This window comes from Prionailurus bengalensis, chromosome A2 (assembly GCF_016509475.1).
Source record: "Prionailurus bengalensis isolate Pbe53 chromosome A2, Fcat_Pben_1.1_paternal_pri, whole genome shotgun sequence".
NCBI lineage: Eukaryota > Metazoa > Chordata > Mammalia > Carnivora > Felidae > Prionailurus > Prionailurus bengalensis.
In genome coordinates this window covers 94,906,985-94,926,127 of record NC_057348.1, presented here as the reverse complement: position 1 = coordinate 94,926,127, position 19,143 = coordinate 94,906,985, and the positions used below count along the sequence as shown (strand labels likewise).

The 19,143-nt window shown below is 39.1% G+C and overlaps 1 protein-coding gene and 1 long non-coding RNA gene across 6 annotated transcripts in view; one reads left to right on the top strand and one right to left on the bottom strand.

The window, feature by feature from the left end:
- The window catches only part of LOC122487869, a 53,417-nt gene extending 48,276 nt beyond the window's left edge, over positions 1-5,141 (bottom strand). Inside the window, exon 1 of the long non-coding RNA XR_006298492.1 lies at positions 4,977-5,141. This is a non-coding gene — a long non-coding RNA (uncharacterized LOC122487869). The remainder of the gene's footprint in view (positions 1-4,976) is intronic.
- The window catches only part of LOC122487867 (lanosterol 14-alpha demethylase), a 44,442-nt gene that overhangs the window by 18,541 nt on the left and 6,758 nt on the right, over positions 1-19,143 (top strand). The window contains exons 3-12 of one of the 5 annotated variants that reach the window (XM_043588828.1): positions 4,163-4,333; positions 5,398-5,496; positions 7,005-7,103; positions 10,595-10,771; positions 12,003-12,129; positions 13,617-13,791; positions 15,549-15,668; positions 16,326-16,521; positions 18,117-18,212; positions 18,791-18,959. In XM_043588828.1, coding sequence (XP_043444763.1) covers positions 4,292-4,333; positions 5,398-5,496; positions 7,005-7,103; positions 10,595-10,771; positions 12,003-12,129; positions 13,617-13,791; positions 15,549-15,668; positions 16,326-16,521; positions 18,117-18,212; positions 18,791-18,959 — 1,300 coding nt within the window. In that variant the 5' untranslated portion in view covers positions 4,163-4,291. Of the gene's footprint in view, positions 1-4,162; positions 4,334-5,121; positions 5,324-5,397; positions 5,847-7,004; positions 7,104-10,594; positions 10,772-12,002; positions 12,130-13,616; positions 13,792-15,548; positions 15,669-16,325; positions 16,522-18,116; positions 18,213-18,790; positions 18,960-19,143 lie in introns of those variants that run through there. The other 4 variants (XM_043588829.1, XM_043588830.1, XM_043588827.1 and 1 more) reach the window with 4 other exon arrangements.

Sequence of the window (19,143 nt, the reverse complement as noted above, 5' to 3'; positions counted from 1 at the left end):
CTTAGTGGGAAAGCTCTCAGTTTTTCCCCATTGAGGATGATATTAGCAGTGGGTCTTTCATATATGGCTTTTATGATCTCGAGGTATCATCCTTCTAGCCCTACTTTCTTGAGGGCTTTTATCAAGATAGGATGCTGTATTCTGTCAAATGCTTTCCTGCATCTATTGAGAGGATCATGTGGTTCTTGTCTTTTATTTTATTGATGTAATGTATTTATTGATTGTTTTGTGGATATTGAACCAGTCCTGCATCTCAGGAATAAATCCCACTTGGTCGTGGTGAATAATTCTTTTAATATATTGTTGGATCTGGTTGGATAGTATCTTGTTGAGGATTTTTGCATCAATGTTCATCAGGGAAATTGGTCTGTAGTTCTCCTTTTTAGTGGGGTCTCTGGTTTTGGAATGAAGGTAATGCTGGCTTCATAGAAAGAGTTTGGAAGTTTTCTTTCCATTTCTATTTTTGGGAACAGCTTCAAGAGAATAGGTGTTAACTCTTCTTTAAATGTTTGATAGAATTCCCTTGTAAAGCCATCTGGCCCTGGACTCTTGTTTTTTGGGAGATTTGTGATTACTAATTCGATTTCTTTACTGGTTATGGGTGTGTTCAAATTTTCTATTTCTTCTTGTTTCAGTTTTGGTAGTTTATGTTTCTAGGAATTTGTCCATTTCTTCCAGATTGTCCATTTTATTGGTGTATAGTTGCTCATAATATTCTCTTTTTATTGTTTGTATTTCTGCAGTGTTGGATGTGATTTCTCTTCTTTCATTCTTGAATTTATTTATTTGGTTCCTTTTCTTTTTCTTTTTGATCAAACTGGCTAGAGATTTATCAATTTTGTTAATTCTGTCAAAGAACCAGTTTCTGGTTTCATTGATCTGTTCTACTGTTTTTTGGGGGGTTTGATAGCATGGATTTCTGTCCTAATCTTTATTATTTCCTGTCTTCTGCTGGTTTTGGGTTTTATTTTGCTGTTCTTTTTCCAGCTCTTTGAGGTGTAAGGTTAGGTTGTGTATCTGAGACCTTTCTTCCCTCTTTAGGAAGGCCTGGATTGCTATATACTTCCCTCTTATGACCGCCTTTGCTCATCCCAGAGGTTTTGTGCTTCAGTGTTATCATTATCATTGGCTTCCATGTACTTTTTAATTTCCTCTTTCACTTCTTGGTTAGCCCATTCGTTCTTTAGTAGGATGTTCTTTAGTCTCCAAGTATTTGTTATCTTTCCAAATTTTTTCTGGTGGTTGATTTCGAGTTTCATGGCGTTGTGGTCTGAAAATATGCACGGTATGATCTTGATCTTTTTGTACTTGTTGAGGGCTGATTTGTGTCCCAGTATGTGATCTATTCTGGAGAATGTTCCATGTGCACTGGAGAAGAACGTGTATTCTGCTGCTTTAGGATGAAATGTTCTGAATATATCTGTTAAGTCCATCTGGTCCAGTGTTATTCAAAGCTGGCAGGAATAAAATTGCTTCCTGGAAAGAAAAGCCTCTGTTACGACTCTCTGTGCAACTCTCTGTGCAAGAATCCTGCTACAATTTGGCTGTGTTTCCCAACCCCTCACTTCTGAGGGACTGCAGCTTTGACCTGCTCAGACCTTCAGGGGGAGGGCCTCACTGAGCAATGGCCAGGTGCTGGCTGCACCCAGGAACATTCGGAGACCGCACTGCTGCCGATGCTCAGAGCCTGTGGCTGGGTGCCAGCCTGCCCCAGAAAAAGTTCGCGCGATCTTGTAGAAGCAGCGTTTCAGAGTTTATGAAAAATCACAACACACACCTGGAGCCTGGCTTCACCCTTATAGTGCTTGTTTCAGCACCAGTGAATGTGGCTGTTCTCCTGGGTCCACTGGGGTCTTTGCCCCAGAGGCAGGGAGCACACAGCCTCTACCAAATGTCCTCCCAGCAGGGGAACCGCCTCTTCCCCTGTGGCCCTTGGACTCTTCACTCTTTGGACCTCACTCTCTGCTCCTGAGGATTCGCCCTTCCCACCAGAGCATCGCCAGGTATGGAGCTGCTGAGTTTCAGACTCTGTGCTCCCCTGTTTATAGAGTCTTAATGGAATTTAAACCCTCTCCTTTCTCCTTTTTTGTTCAGTCCCTGGAGATGTTTCCACTTTTCCACTTTCTTTCCAGCTGTTTTTTTGCAAGAGGTGCTTTTCTGGTACTCTCCCCCCATCTCCGGCCTCTCTCTGCAAGCAAAAAACAGCTCCCTGACCTCTGTGGCTCCTCTCTCCCCCAGTTCACCTCTTCACTCGTACCTGCTGAGTTTTGTGGTTCAGATTGTAGAGATTGTTGTGTTAATCCTGAAATCAGTTTTGTAGGTGTGCATGTGGTTTAGTGTTGATTTGGCTACATTTCAGGGACGAGAGACCCCCAAAAAACTTCCATGCTGTTCTGCCATCTTGGGCCCTCTCCCAACAATCTCCCTTTTCACTTTATGATGTACTTCTGAAATATCACTTTGGAAAACTCACATTAAAATAACAAAAACTATGGTTATATAATAATGAGAACTACCTTGAAGTTTTGATGAGTAAAAGGTCTTGCTTTAAAACTATTTCACAGGAAGATCATACTGGTGGTATAGGATGTGGTTCCAGAGAGAACAAAAATTGACAACCCGGGAGCGCCTGGGTGGCTCAGTCAGTTAAGTGTCCAATTTTTGCTCAGGTCATGATCTCATGGTTAGTGAGATCTTACGGTTAGTGCTGACAGCTCAGAGCCTGGAGCCTGCTTCCGATTCTGTGTCTCCCTCTCTCGCTGCCCCTCCCCTGCTGGCACTCTGTCTCTCTTTCAAAAATAAACTTAAAAAAAAAAAAATAGAAGCCCCACAACTCAATTTTAGGTTAGCAGTTTTCATTATTTTTGGTCTCAGAGCTCTTTCACAATCTTATAAATTATTAAGAGCCCTAAAGAACTTTTTAAAAAAATGTGGGTTACATCTATATGTATTGACAGTAATGCAAATTAAAGGGAAGAAATAAAAATACTAATTTATTAAAAATAACCCATGTTAACATAAACATGTGTATTTTAATGAACACAGTTATGTTTTCAAATAAAAAAATAGAAACATGGTACTATTTCAGATTTTTGCAAATCTCTTTAATGCCAGGCTTAATGGAAGATACTTGAATTCTCATGTGTGCTCCTGTATTCAATCTGTTGTGCAATGTTTGGGTTCAAGTATATTAAGAAAACCTGGCTTCACACAGATGTGTAGTTGGAAAAGGCAGGAATATTTTAATAACTTTTCCAGATAATTATTTTTTTTTTATAAGTTGTAGTATCTTAAAAGTTGCAGTCTAGAATCTGAAAGTATATCAATGAACTTTTTATATTACATGAAAATCTATTGTTTCGGCTTGTAGTTTGAATGAATGTTTTACCCAGGCATGATTTTGTAACATCATGCACTGGGCATCTGAAAATACTGGTTTAATGAATTATGCAAAGATTCTAATGTTGACACATCGTATACAAAATCCATTTGTTACTAAATTTTCCTCTGCAGAAAAGTCTCAAGAATTAGTAAGTTGTCAAGTTGATAGTAGTAGATTGTTCTCTAAAATTCTTAATTTTTATTTGAAACATTTAATATTTTATCATTGACAACAAATATTGCCAATGAATTTCTTTAAAAGCACAAACAGGCTGATTTAATTTTCAAGAAAATGTCTGTCAAATACCCAAATCTGAATGACTGGCACTCGGCAGTCATTCTTTCAAGCAAAAATGTTATTCCATGAAAGAAGTAGCTAAATACATGTCCTCAGTGGTTGAACTTTAATAAAATTAACGTTCACTATTTCATCAAGGACATTCTTAAGTGAAATAGGTAAATTTTTTTTTTTAATTGCAAGTGCATGGCAGTGAGGAATAATGAATGACTCAGTCTGGTGCCCCTGCTTTGATTTGTGCTAAGGCCGGAGAAGCTTTATTTAGTATTGATTTTACTATCAGTGCAAATTCCAGCAGTTAAAATGCAAATAACAGTATTATTATAAGGAGCTTTGACTTTGCAGATACTCTGAACATGTGTTGGGGATACCCAGAGGGCCATGGACCACAGTTTGAGAACTGCTATGGTAGGTATTAGGATAAACCCAGAATATAAAAACAATTAAGGCATGATCCCTATTCTCACGTTTATCTTTTAACAGAGGAAACCTATAGAGATGATTACAACATAGCTTTAGAGATACAAGAAGTGGCAACACTGGGGGATGACTCATTAAAGACCAGCATGGAAGCAGAGACCTCGTAGAGTACTTTTGCAATGCAGACAAGCAATGATGAGGCCTGACCCAAGGTCAGTGGAGTGGAGACCTAAGGTGAGTGGAGAAACTTTCAAGGTGGTGGAATTATAGGATGTAGCGATTAACTATGAAGAATGAAGGAGGAGGGCAATGGGGTAGATAGCGATGCCCTTCCTACATATGCATTACAGGAGGGGCAGGTTGACAGCCGGGTGGGAGGAGATAATAAATTCAGTTTTGGGTTTATTGACAATGAGATGAATGTGAGGTCTCTAGAGGTGTTGACCAGGCAATTAGATATTTCTGCTCCTTCCCTGAAAGCCCTGCAGTTTTCTCATTCGCTGCTGTATCCCCAGTGCCTAGCTCTTAATGTTGACTGAATAAATACCTAAATACGGTCAGGAGCTCGTGAGAATAATATAAAAAAAATTAAGTTTGGTAGTCATTATATAAATGCTTATTTGAAACCACAGGAGTGGGTGGAGCAGTATGACGGTAGCTGTAGGACTGAACTCCCGCTTTAAATCTCTGGCGGCTCAACAGGCAAAAGTGGAGTTCTTGGGGAATGTTGCCTCAGACAGGTCGCGACGGCCTATAACACAGATTTATTTCGGAAACCTGTTTCTGGATAATCCAGACAACAACCAAGATTTGTTACCTTTATGCCGTATATTAATACCTGTCAGACTGGTTTTAACTGGGGTGGGGTGGGACTGACCTCATCGTCCCACCCTTCAGTGTGCAGAAGCAGTCTTTCAAAATTCCCCTTTTCCTGACTCCGTGGGCGGTCTCTCAGAGGCCTCCGCACCCCGGCCCTAAGCAGGATCAGGTGCAGCAGACCCGCGAGCCCGGGCGAGGGGCGGCGCCCAGGCCACCCGCCCAGCTGACGTGATGTATGCTGAGATCACCTCACGAGCGCGCGGTGCAATCATCGAGCGCCCTGCGGTCTCCGCCGTCTACTCGCAAACCTCGCTCTGAGATCCCTCCGCCCGCCCCCTCCCCGCACCGAATCGTGGCGCCCCGCACCCACGGCACGCAGGCTCAGGTTGTCTGAGGTTCCCAGAGGTAATCGCCTCCTAAACTCAAGTTCTCTTCTTTCTCTGTACCACCCATACCATAAGTGCAACTTGCTTTTTCAGGTCCTTTTTCCTGGCGTAAGGAGACCTCGGTGGTGTGCAGCCTTACTTGAGAGGCGTGGCCAGCATCGGATCCCGCCTCGTTCTGTGACGCCAAGGGTGGTGCGCGTGGGAGCCACGGGTAGGGTTGGGACTCGGTTTAGTGGGAGAGCTGGGGGCCGGGGCCGTGTCCGGACGCCCATCTGCCGGCTTCTCTCGCTCCGTGGATTCGGAGGAGCGGCCGCGACCTCGGCCTCCAGCGTCTCCAGCGAACTGTAGTGGATGCTGTGGCGGCCAGGATGCTGCTGCTGGGATTACTGCAGGCGGGCGGGTCGGTGTTGGGGCAGGCGATGGAGAGGGTGACCGGCGGCAACCTCCTATCCATGCTGCTAATCGCCTGCGCCTTCACGCTTGGCCTAGTCTACCTGTTCCGCCTTGCAGTCGGCCACCTGGTCCCCATGCCGCCCGGGGCGGTAAGTGCACCCCGGGGACCCGGGCGGGGGACGCAGCGACCGCTGTGGCCGAAGGGCGAGCCAGGCGACGACAGAGGCGGCCAAAGGGCTAGCAGGAGTGGTGACCACGGCCATGCTTGGCTGGGCGGTGGAAGCGGGCGCACTGGGGGCTGGGAGGTGGCCGCAACTCTGCTGCTGATGGTCGAGACTGCCTTGACCTTGCTAGCGTTGGTGCTGGGGGTCCGGCTGGCCAGGACCTCCAGGATCATAGTGGTGTTACAGACTTTGGCGGAGTCCCTACTGGGGATGGGATGCCCCTGGCAGCTTCGGTCCCTGTGGCGGTCGTCTTGATGACTGCGCCCTTGTGGGGTTCAATGTCCTGCGGCCTGTGATATTGCCCCTAATGGCGACTTAATATCAGTCTGAAGGGGGGAGTGTTTGGTAGGGTAAGAGTGACTGGATTGTCACTTCTTGTGCCAGTGAAGTATCGGTTTCTTTAATTTAGTGCCTTTATTGACCATTAGCTTCATACTTACCGAATATATTTGATGAATGCATCCTTAACCAACGAACACCAAGTAGCTTTTAAAACTGCCTTTTACAGTTTTACATTCCACTGCCTTTGTACAGTGGAATGTACGAACTAAAAGTTTTATGAAAGTGCCTTTTATAGTGAGTGCTAAAGCACCTGCTAGGACTGATCTACCCTCTCTTTAAAATCAATGGATGTGTTTTGTTTACTGATAAATGTAGCTTCTTAAACATTTCACTTTCTGTACACGTTACTGTTTGTCTTTTTCTATACCTTCTTTAGGTATAGAAAGAATCTGGGACTAAAATTGTGAGTGGTAGTGGTGAAGATGCTGTTGTTTGATTTTCCTGTTTTTTTTTTTTTTTTCCCACTGCTGTTGGTTAAGAAAGTTGCCTAGAGCCACAAATAAATATTCTGGACAGTGTTCAGCATGTGCAGTTGCAATACCTTTGTGTTTGTCTAGTTATTTATCTTACATCACGTTCTGAGTTTCTGTTTACTATGGCCACTCCTAAGATATTTGCAGTTTAGCTGTTCTTAAGTTACTATTGATGCTTTATTTTTTATTTCATTTGTTTGGTCATGAACCTAAACTGGATTTCTCCTTTAGAATGAAATGTGAGTCCAAATTTTGTTTTCTCTTGCAGAAAAGTCCACCATACATTTTCTCTCCAATTCCATTCCTTGGACATGCCATAGCATTTGGGAAAAGTCCAATTGAATTCCTAGAAAATGCATATGAGAAGGTAAGTCTTCCAAATAATTACAGGAAAAGAAATTAGTGCTTTTCAAACTTTCTTTTAGATGGCAGAACATTAAAAAAATTTGTGATCTTGTGCTTCTCCCCAGTATAGGAAACAGATTAAATTAGAGCTGCTCCTGTTTAAGAGCTGGAAGGGTCTTGGAGATCCTCTTAATCTCTTCCATGTCCTGGGTGATCTCTGAAACATCACCTGAGGGAACCTGTAGTTCTGGCAGCTATGGCCTAAAAACCACTAGCCTAAATTTTGTACTTACTGATCATAGTTAAAATTGATACTGATTGACCCTTATTTTTCTTAACCAGTCATCTGTGGGATTTTCTAACCTGCCTTAAATCTCTTCTGTGACTTCAGTTTTGTCTACTTAGGTGATGCCACGGCCACTCAGATCTTTGCCCTTCTAACAAGCTTTCCCGTGCTGATTCAACCATTTATTCCACAGGCCCACTTTGAATGGTTGTCACTCTTAATGGTTTCATTTCCACAGTATAAATTTAGACACTTTATTCTGAGACCATAACATCTTTTCCCAGCTTGCCTGTACAGCTCCTTCCATTGTAACCATTCTTTGACCTCATTAGATCTTCTAGTCCATTGTCCCATTTACTTTCTCCTCATCTATTATTAGCCTCTTTACTTTCCTTCTTTTTCCAGTCTGGCACCATGGTCCACCATTTCAGTTACACTTTAGCCAATACCATACGTTTCCTTTTCATTTTACTTACATGGTAAAACCCCAATCTTGGAGGGAGGCTATTAGTCATTTTCTTCTTGCACCAGTTAGGAAGTTCCTTCCTAGCTTCATGATTCCCTACCTTGAATGAGCTTTGAACACTGCTCAACAGTCGTCGTATCATGCCAAAGTATGGTTGGCATACTTTGTGTTTGCCACAGTGACAGTTCAGACCTTCATTTTCTAAACTTCTGAATCTTCCTATCAAAGCAGATGATTTCGTCTCCTCTTTAAAGAGAGATGTATAACCATCCAAAGAGAACTCTCTCATGCTCCCACTTTGAAACATACATTCTCTTTTCTTCCTGTTACACTAATTATAAAACACTTACTTTGTGCCAATACTGAGTGCTTTAGATAGATTATTTCACTGAAGCTCCACAAATTCCTTTCAGGTATATCCATTTTATACATGATAACACTGAGAAACAGGTTATATAATTTGCTCTTGGGCTCCCTGCTGGTTAGTGGTGAAGCCAGGATTTATATATGGTCTGATTTCCAACTCTGTATGCTTTTAATAATAATAATAGTAATACAACACATGTAATGTTTACTACAGCCAACATACTCTTCTATAATATATTTATATCTGACATACACATCATGGATATAATCTGTATGTATATATATATGTATATATAATCTTGATAATAGTAGGAACTATCATTATTTCCATTTTATGGATGAGGGAAACTGAAGTACAGAGAAGTTAAATTCTCTGTCTGTAGGAGCAAGGTCACAACAGCTAATACTTGGAGGACCCTGGATGTGAACCCTGGTAGTCTGGCTCTAGAATCTTGGGCTCTAGCCTACTAGGTGCTGTCACCTTGGTTTTTATTTTGTTTCCTATTGGAAGTTAAAGTCTCAATCCATCTTTTGTCTCAGGAACATTATGCTGTTTTTCTTCTTTCTATAGTGACTTCTTCAACTGGATCTTTCCCATGTTCTCTGAAAAATTTTTCAAAGGTCAAAAGGACCAGAGCTTCTGTTGACCACTCAGTCTCCTCTCATGTCCTTCCCCCTTTAGCAAGTTTTCTGTACTTACTTTGTTTCCACATCTCCTGTTTACTTACTCTTCATACCACCCTTGATTAATGAGCTCCATTTCCTAATTCAATGAACTTGACTTCTCAGCTGTATTTGTCACTGGTAACCACAACTACTCCCTCCTCCTTAAATGTGGCTTCTCTCATTTTTTCCCCCTGCTTCTCTGACTGTGTCTTCTCTAACTCATTTGTGGGCTCATGCCTGGCCATTTACTGTTGGGGTTCATGTTGGTTTGGTCCTTGGTCTTTATTCTTTCCTAGGTGATCTCTCTACCTGCAGCTTCAGTTACCAGCCATATATGGATGACACCCAAATTAATAAGCTCCAGACCTGGATGTTCACCTCTCACGTGATTCTTTTCTGAGATGTCTCAAAAGCATCAGAAATCCAATATTTCTAAAGTCTCACCCTTGGTTTTTCTCTCTCCAATCCTGGTTGTCCTGTTCTTTCTTTTCACCATTGTTCTGTTTTACAGTGAACTGAAGCCTATGATTCATTCTTGATACTTCCCTCTCCCTCTCTTAATCCATTTCCATCTGCAGATTCTCCAGAATAACTCAGTATACATTTGCTTCTATGGGCATTGTCCCACCATTAACCATGTGGCAAGTTTTCATCATCAGTTTCCTGTAATAGGCTCTAACTCGTCCTCTGGTATTCTTTCTGTTCTTGTTCCTCCTTCTTCTTCCTATAACAGCTAGAGGGACCTTTCTTTTTAAAATATGCATACATCAGTGTGTCTCTCGTATGCAGTTTAACATCTTCTATGGCTTTTCATTGCCTGTAAGGAAAAAACTGAATACGGCTTCTGAGACTCTGGTGTAGGCTCTGCAGACTATGCTCCTCTGTCCTTTCCTCCACTCTTTCTTTCAGGACCTTTGTGCATGTCTGGCCACCGTGCTAATTCCTCCTCATCCTTGGAGCCTCAGCTCAGGTGGTCTTTCCTCTCTTTGGTCTCCCTTGATCAGTTCTTTTATCACAGAGATACTTACCTTCCAGTAGTACTTGTCACATTTGCAGTTTTACATTTGTTGATGTGATTATTTGATTTTAAGTGGTATCTTTTTCAGTAGATTAAGCGTCATGAGTCTGGAACAGTATTTTTGTTCACAATTATATCCTCAGAGCCTTGTCTTCAAAATAATCAGAAAACTGCAAGGGAAAGCATTTAACACTCAACCAGATTAACAAAGAATTAAAAATGAAATCATTTAGTGTTGGTGAGATAGTAGTAAAAACGGATAACTAAATAAACTTCCGATGTCTTTACACAGCAAATACTATATAACTTGTATAATAATGTAAAGGTCATAACCTTTGGTGACTCCTATAAACTTTTCTTTAACCAATGGGAAAAAAAATCTATATTCTCAGAGATACTCATTGCAGAAATATCCATAAGAAATGAAAAAACTGACACATCACCCATTTGTCCAATAATGAAAGAATAATTATTAAAATTATGTTTGTGTAAAGGATAGTAAATATTTTCAGTATAAACTGAAAAAAATGAAAAGTTTATTCATATTTCATTTGGAACTGGATGAATAAAATTATAAATCTGCACAAAGACTGGGTGAATAACTGCATTAAGGCTTATGCACGTTTTAATTTTCAAAAGTGAAGAGGTTAGTATTTCTTTAGTGCTCCATATTTTTTAGCATCATCACTAAGGCTGCTTTTCTTTCTTTAGTATGGACCTGTATTTAGCTTTACCATGGTGGGCAAGACATTTACTTACCTTCTGGGGAGTGATGCTGCTGCACTGCTTTTTAATAGTAAAAATGAAGACCTGAATGCAGAAGATGTCTACAGTCGCCTGACAACACCTGTGTTTGGGAAGGGAGTTGCATATGATGTCCCTAATCCAGTAGGTGATGCTCTTTTCGCCAAGAAAGACATATCTATAATATAATGTTATAGGTAGTAGTGTAATATTGTACATGGAAAATGTGGAGACAATTCATTCCTTGGTTCAAAAATCTGAAGCATGAGACATTCAAAAGACAAAAACCCCTAGGTAACTGACAAAGAATGGGTATTTGTTTTGTAGTTGCAGGCATGGGCTAAGCAATTTTAAATGGTTTCCTGCACAGAGAAATACAACCAATGATAACAGTGCATTGGAATTTGAGTCCATTGGGTGACAAGAAAATCCCATTTTTTAATCAGAAGGTCCTCCTGCCATCCCACTCCTCTGAAATTCTAGCATAAGAGCTTGTTTTGAGCTAGAGATTGTTGGCTTAGAAGTTTGGTTTCTTTCCTCCTCCTAAAGTCCAGTATTAAAGTGTTGCAAGTTGATACAAAAAACACAAATGAGATCATTGGCTCAATTGCTTGGTGTGGGCTCTGGCTGAGATCCTACCACACGTTACCTAGTATCCCAGTGCAGCAGTTAGGAGTCAACATCAAGTGTTATTTCTGGGGATGGGGGTGGGTGGGGGAAGCTGTGGGGGAATGAATGGCTCCTCAAGGCCAAAAGCAAGAGCCCTGGAAAACCCCTGTGGTCAAATATATCTATTTTTTTCATACTGCTGATCAGATTCTTAAAATAGAAATGTCCCAATGGTTTAAAACCATTGGTTGTCTTAGGGTGAGTTTATTTTAGTCAGACTATATTAAATCATAATTAAACTTCTGGAAGGTAGTGAAAGGAACGATACTTGTTTGGGAATAGAATGGGAGAATATGTGAAGTAGGATAAAAATGATATCAAAGTGTAATGAACCTTTGGGAGATGCTGTTGGTGTCTGGGTTGGTTTGGAATACCAGAAGATAACAGGATAGGAAAGGTAAGCCCTGGAATGAGGAGTGGCAAAATGTATATGTAGGAAGGAAGGCGGAGGTGGGGTTCCTAATTTATTGTTAGTCTAGGGCCCATGCACCAGGTATTTCTCTACACATTACTTCAGATCCATGTAAACGCGCTAAGTTTCCCATGTCTGATGTAGTTTAAAAAAAAATCCTTTTATTTTTTTAATCTTTTTTCAGAATATTGTTTTCTTTGGGTGTTACAGAGTTCTTAGAATAGCCTAAATGAATCTTGTGACAAAACAAAATTGTGTTTTAATGCTTGGTATTATATCGTTAATATTTTTAAGGTGTTTTTGGAGCAGAAGAAAATGTTAAAAAGTGGCCTTAACATAGCCCACTTTAGACAGCACGTTTCTATAATTGAAAAAGAAACAAAGGAATACTTTCAAAGTTGGGGAGAAAGTGGAGAAAAAAGTAAGCAAATGTTTTGGTTTTGCATTTATCCTAATATTTCTACTTTTTTATGACTAGAAACATAAGAATATATGGTATGTATAAAAAAACAAACTACAGCATTTGTGAAACCTCCTTAGATTTAATGGCAAGAACATGTTTTGATAACCATAGAGTTAAAAAGACCCAAGAGGATGTGATTTTACCACTCATTTAGCAAAACTTTTAAAATGGGTTAACTAACATGCAGGTTATTCAGCTCATTTGTACAAATAATATAAAAATCGTTTTTTAAAGATTAAAATAAACTGAATGTAAAACTTTTTGCAAGGTCATTTTAAGACAATAAAATAACTTTTTTTTTTTCACCCCAGTGGGCAAGTAAAAATCTAAGCGATTTAGTTTTGTATATAATACCTTATTTATTTAATATTGTATGAGAATGATTTAATTCATGAAAAAAGTAAATTTAAATACATAGGTTTATTTTACCACCAAATGTATTATATGCTCTCTTGCGTTATGTACAAGTATATGGAGTATAATTTGACATTCTTTGGATATTTGTATGAATCCATTCTGTAAATGGGACAATAAGTGTTCCTTTCAGAGAAAATTGCCATGCCCAAAGCAGGAAGCAACATCTGCCTACAGAGCATCAAGACCTCTTCTTAGGTCCCCATGTTTTTTCTGGGCATGGTCTTCAGTTTCTATAAAAGGTCCAGAAACTTGATTTTATTTTTAATACACCTAAAGTTGATGTGATCTGTTTCTAACCATATAACAAGCTGATGTATAAACTAGAATACCAACTTAATGAATACAAGTGCGACAAAGTTGTAGCACTGAGAACACCAGAATTTGCCTAACTTCATTGGCAAATCTCATTGGAAAGCCAGGTGATAACTGGAAGTTCATTTGGTACATGTGGAATTAAAGAGCAAGGCGCAACTGGGTAATTTTTAGGACGTTTAAATGTCATCCAAACATGCTTGCCTACATTGGTCTAAAATTTGGGATATACCAATTGGTAATTAGTTACAGTTTTCTTTCATATACGGTCAAGACTTCAAATTGTCCTGATTTTCGTGCTTTTGACCTGGGAAATAACCCATTCTTCGGTCTTTGGACTGCTGTTCTTTGGGAAGCATCTCCGATGCACTAAATAACCTTTTGCTGCTTTTGTTACACTGCGACCTGGAACTCCTGCAACTATATTCGTTTTTGTCTTCAATTTATCTTTTCAAGTTGAAGAGTCATGAGTGAGGTTTAAAGATGTCTTTGTGGCTCCTGTTTTGGCCACTTGGGAGTGCTTCCCATCATGAGTTTCTTGCCTCTCTTTGTTGTGTCCACATGTCTGTCTGTAGGCTTTTTTTGATGATATGAACAGGAAGGATCTTTGGTTTTTGTTCTTAATTTTCCTTTTTAATACTTTCATATCTCTAAGAAAATAGAATATTTCAAAAGAATATTTGGTAATAGAACGGGAATGATCTTTTTTCCTCTAGATTTGTTTGAAGCTCTTTCTGAGCTCATAATTTTAACAGCTAGCCATTGTTTGCATGGAAAGGAAATCAGAAGTCAACTCAATGAGAAAGTGGCACAACTGTATGCAGATTTGGATGGAGGTTTCAGCCATGCAGCCTGGCTGCTACCAGGTTGGCTCCCTTTGCCGAGTTTCAGGTATGGATAAAAAAACCCATGCTTGCTTATTTCACTGTAGAACTGCTGTAATGTCGGTATACTTTATGTTAACAAAGATAAAAAATAAAAGAGACAAATTAGGGGAGATTATGAGCCCCCATTCTTCTATAAGAATTCAAGACAGGTTTTCTGTATATAGGTGAGCTCACTGAAGATAAGTTTCAGTTTATTAAAGCAGTGATTTGTTGTCCAACTGTTCTAATATTTTAAAACCTACTTATCGCACATATTCCTTGTAGTCAGGAAAGTCTCTCAACTCTATCTGAAGGTGATACACCCTTCTATGCACTTATTTGAAAATATTTGACTGTTTTTATAGTATATTGTGAAATATCTTTCTTTTGAAGTATTAGTGGCTTTCTTTAATTTTGTCTCTCTTCTTACAACTATACTGTGATTTCCTTAAGGGCAGGGACCATCTGATACAAAGAAATACTGCTTATAGGACTTGACATACAGCTTGTGTATCAGTGGGCTCTCTGTACCTGTTGATTCACTGCTGTTCAGGTGAGAGATGGAGAGGAGTTAAGTTGGTACTCCCTTTTCCTTCTGCTACTTCTATATAGTTACAGGATAAAGAGGGGAAGAAAAAAGGGAAACCAGGAGGGTTTCTCTGGAATTCTTTAGAACTCGTAATACTTTATAAGGAGCTTTGCAGTTTTCAGAATTCTTTCATGCATAGCCTGTAATGGATTCTCCAGAAATGTGCATCAAGTCTGTTTTATCTCTTCTGCCTCCTGGATGAAGTCAGAAATTCCTGAGCTTGGTACAATAGACCTTTCACACTTCAGCCCAGTCTTTCTCGGTCTTACCTGAACCAACTGATTTAACCAAATTATTCCATTGCTTTTCTTAAACAGGCCTTAACGTTTTTCCTGGTACTGCTGTGTTCATTTTGGTAAACTTCTTCTGCCCACATTATCTCAGTTGATCCTCAGTGACAGTCTTACAAACAAAGCAGGGCAGCAATTTTTATTAGAAGACTTGGTTACAAAGGGGCTAGGTAGTCAGATTGCCTGGTTTTAAATTTCAGCTGCATTGCTTTCTGGCTCTAGTGACCTCATGCTGTTACCTGTGAATTGAGGATAATAGCATCTACCTCACAGGAGGTCAAAGTGGGTAATTCATGTAAAACACTTAGAGTACCTGTTACCCAGTGAGTGCCCTACTTTAAAGGTAAGATTTGGGGAGCTGAAGTTTGTTTTGTGACTCTACTAGTGTTTTTGCCCCTTACAAAACATGTGGTCTCAGAAAATAAAAAGAATCAAATCCTATATGCTATAGTCATGTTCTAAATCCTAGATTTTATATAATCCTAAATAAATCTTAAGTTTATTTAAATCCTGAATCCTACAGAAAAACCAGAATGACTGTCTTCTTCAAGAATTAATTTGGTCAAAATTGGAATTTTAATTAATTTCATTAATTTAAAGGATTATTCTGTTAAACCAGAAATGGATTCTACAGGAATAATAACAAGTCTTATGTTAGACCTTCATTAGAACACAGGTGGTGGTATGTTAATAGTCAGGGTCACATATGTAAAGACACCTTTCTTGCCTTTAAGGACCCTGAACATTTCTAACAGTATAAGAATTTTATGGCTTTTTTTTTTCTCTTCGTTCTGATTTTTTGTCGATTATTATAGAGTTATTCAAGTTAGTTAAATAAGGTTATTTTCAAAATGAACTGATGCCAGAAAGTACTTTTTAGTCATTTTCATCTTTGAATTGCAGACGCAGGGACAGAGCTCATCGAGAGATCAAGAATATTTTCTATAAAGCAATCCAGAAACGCAGACAGTCAGAAGAAAAACTTGATGACATTCTCCAAACTTTACTAGATTCTACTTACAAGTAAGAGCTCTTTTAGCATGTGTCAGGCTAATGCAGGAAATTACACATTACAACATAGTTAAATAATTACAATTAAAAAGTAATGATGCTGACAGAATTAGTAGCTGTGACCCTTGGACTTTTTCAATGGATGAGACATAAAATACTGGGAACCTATGCCTTAGTGAAGTCCCAAGTGACTGTGCATGGGAAAAAGTTTGCTGATAAACTGCAGGGAAGTATTTTGTAATCAAAATCCTGTTTGTCTTTGGTCTGTCTCTTTTCCCTAAAGGGGGAAAAATTCTCACTTGTGATGGGCAAATGCAAGAGACTATTATACCTGAAAAATGTATTCACCATGACCCTTTTTTTAAATGTTGACAAGGGGCACCTGGGTGTCTCACTCGGTTAAGCTTCTGACTCTTGATTTTGGCTCAGGTCATGATCTCACAGTCATGGGATAGAGCCCCCTTTTGGGCTCTGCGCTGGGCATGGAGCTTGCTCCTGCTTAAGATTCTCTCTCCCTCTCCTCTCTGCCTCTCTTCCCCGCTCTCTCTCTCTCTCTCTCTCTCTCTCTCTCTCTCAGAATAAATACATAAACATAAAAAAAAAATAAATGTTGAGGCCTGAAATGGGTCTGCCACAATGGTAAATTTGTGTTTGTGATTCACTCTATAGGGATGGGCGTCCTCTGACAGATGATGAAGTGGCAGGCATGCTTATTGGACTGCTCTTGGCAGGGCAGCATACATCTTCAACTACGAGTGCCTGGATGGGCTTCTTTTTGGCCAGAGACAAAACACTTCAAGAAAAATGCTATTTAGAACAGAAGACAGTCTGCGGAGAAGATCTGCCTCCTTTAACTTACGATCAGGTTTGTGGATTTTTAATTTCATTGCTGCCTTATGACTTTGAGTATCTAATGAGTGGCTGATTTTTAGAGGGGACAATTTGAGATCTTCTATTTACTGTAAATTAAATTAGTTTCTTTATTTTTAGAAAACTCCCCATAGCCCTCCCTGAAATGTCTTAATGTTGGATCCAGTTTGCTAGTATTTTGTTGAGTAATTTAGCATCTATTCATAAGGGATATTGATGTGTAGTTTTATTTTTGAGTGTATAGTTTTATCATGACGTCTTTGACAGGTTTTGATATCAGAGTAATGCTGGTCTAATAGAATAAGTTTGTAAGTGTTCCCTCTTTTATTTTTTTGGAAGAGTTTATGAAGGATTGGTATTAATTCTTTCTTATGTGTCTGGTTAGAATTCACCAGTGAAGCCATCTCAGTCTGCTTGTCTTTGTGGGAAGTTGTTTGATGATTTGTTATAGATCATGTGTTCTGTTTCATCCTGAGTCTTTGGTTTATGTCTTTCTAGGAATTTGTCCATTTCATCTAGGTTACCTAATTTATTGGCTTAAAATTGTTATAGTATTCTCTTACAATCCTTTTTATTTCTGTAAGGTCAGCAGTGATGTCTCCTTTTTCATTCCTGATTTAATAACTTTTTTTTTTTAATGTTTATTTATTTTTTTGAGACAGAGACAGAGCATGAATGTGGGAGGGTCAGAGAGAGGGAGACACAGAATCTGAAACAGACTCTAGGCTCTGAGCAGTCAGCACAGAGCCCGACGTGGGGCTCGAACTCATGGACCGCGAGATCATGACCTGAGCCGAAGTCGGCCGCTTAACCGACTGAGCCACCTAGGCGCCCCAATAACTTTTAAAACAATATCTTAATTGATTCATAACTTACATACCATAGAATCTATTTAGAGTGTACAATGTAGTGTTTTTTTGGTATAGTCAGAATTGTGATGGTATCACAATTTTAGAACACTTAAATCACTTCCAAAAGAAAGCTGGTACCCATTAGCAGTCATGCTCCATTTCTCCTGCCTCTGGCAACCAGTAATCTTTTTGTGTCTATATGGATTTGCCTTATCTGGACATTTCCTACAAATGGGACTGGCTTCTTTTGCTTGGCATGTTTCCAAGTTTCATCCATGTTGTAGCATGTATCAGTACTTTGGCCTTTTTTATTGCCAAGTTATATTCCATTGTATGGGTATCCCACGTTTATCTATTCATCAGTTGATGGACATTTAGGTTGTTTCCATCTTTTGGCTATTATGAATAATGCCGCTCCAAACATTTAATCACAGGTTTTGAAAAAGCTGACATTGATGATTTTTGCTAGTGTTTTCACTTTTTTAGATAAGTAAATTTTTGCAGGTCCTTACTATGCCATTCTTCAGGGTGATTACCTCTCCTGTGGGTGTCTTGCCTCCTTTCTCTTGTTGACTGTGGTTAGTAATAGAACAAGATAATCTCAGCTACTGAACTAGTTACTTCTGTACTTCTACCAGAAGTTAAACTATCTTATAATAACCCAGAAGTTTAAATAATATTGCATACTATTGAAGTAAGTTAAAATTTGTAAAACTCAGGAAATGATTTCCTTTTTTAGCTCAAGGATCTAAATGTACTTGATCGCTGTATAAAAGAAACATTAAGACTTCGACCTCCTATAATGACTATGATGAGAATGGCCAAAACCCCTCAGGTAAGTCTCTTGGTTAGATTTCCCCTTTCGTGTGTCCAGTTTGTATTTATCAAAAAGAAGAAATATTATAATAGCAAAGAGAATTTTTCTAATTAAGAAACAATCATTTCTGTGTAATTTCAATTTTATGTATTCTAACTCTTGATATATAATTATATATTCAATTTATACAGATATTTTTATATAAATAATTGCAGAATATATACATTCTAATCTGTTCCCTGCATTTTTACTTAACAATTAGGGTTTTTAAAATGGTAATATATTTTTTCTTGGTTTAAAAAAAAACATGTTAAAGAAAATTCTGACAGTATGGAAGAATATGAATTGGATTATGAAGGCTCCTTGAAATCCCTCTGCTACCTCTGAGGCGTTTATAGCTTCTTTTAATTTCCAGCCCCATTTTGGGTCACTTGGAAGTCATCTTGAGTTAAAATAATTTTCAGCTGGCCTGTCATCTAGCTAGTTTTTAAATATAAGTATAGCTCATGTGGGTTAATGCTTTATTACACAGTGGTCTGGTTATTTGGTAAAATATTGTTATATTTTCTAAGGAAATGTGTTGCTTTCATTTGTAGACTGTGGCAGGGTATACCATTCCTCCAGGACATCAGGTGTGTGTTTCTCCTACTGTCAATCAAAGACTTAAAGACTCATGGGTAGAACGCCTGGACTTTAATCCTGATCGCTACTTACAGGACAATCCAGCATCAGGAGAGAAGTTTGCCTATGTGCCATTTGGAGCTGGTGAGATACCATTTTACATTTGGAATTTTTGTTCTGAGAATGTGTTGATGTTTGTCAAAATAACCCATGTGAATTTTATTTACAAATACCTTTTCCTCATACGGACATTCCTTTAAACATTTGTATGAGTATAATCTTTGCCAAGTTAGAAAAAGTACTTTATTTGTACTAAAGGAAATAGTTT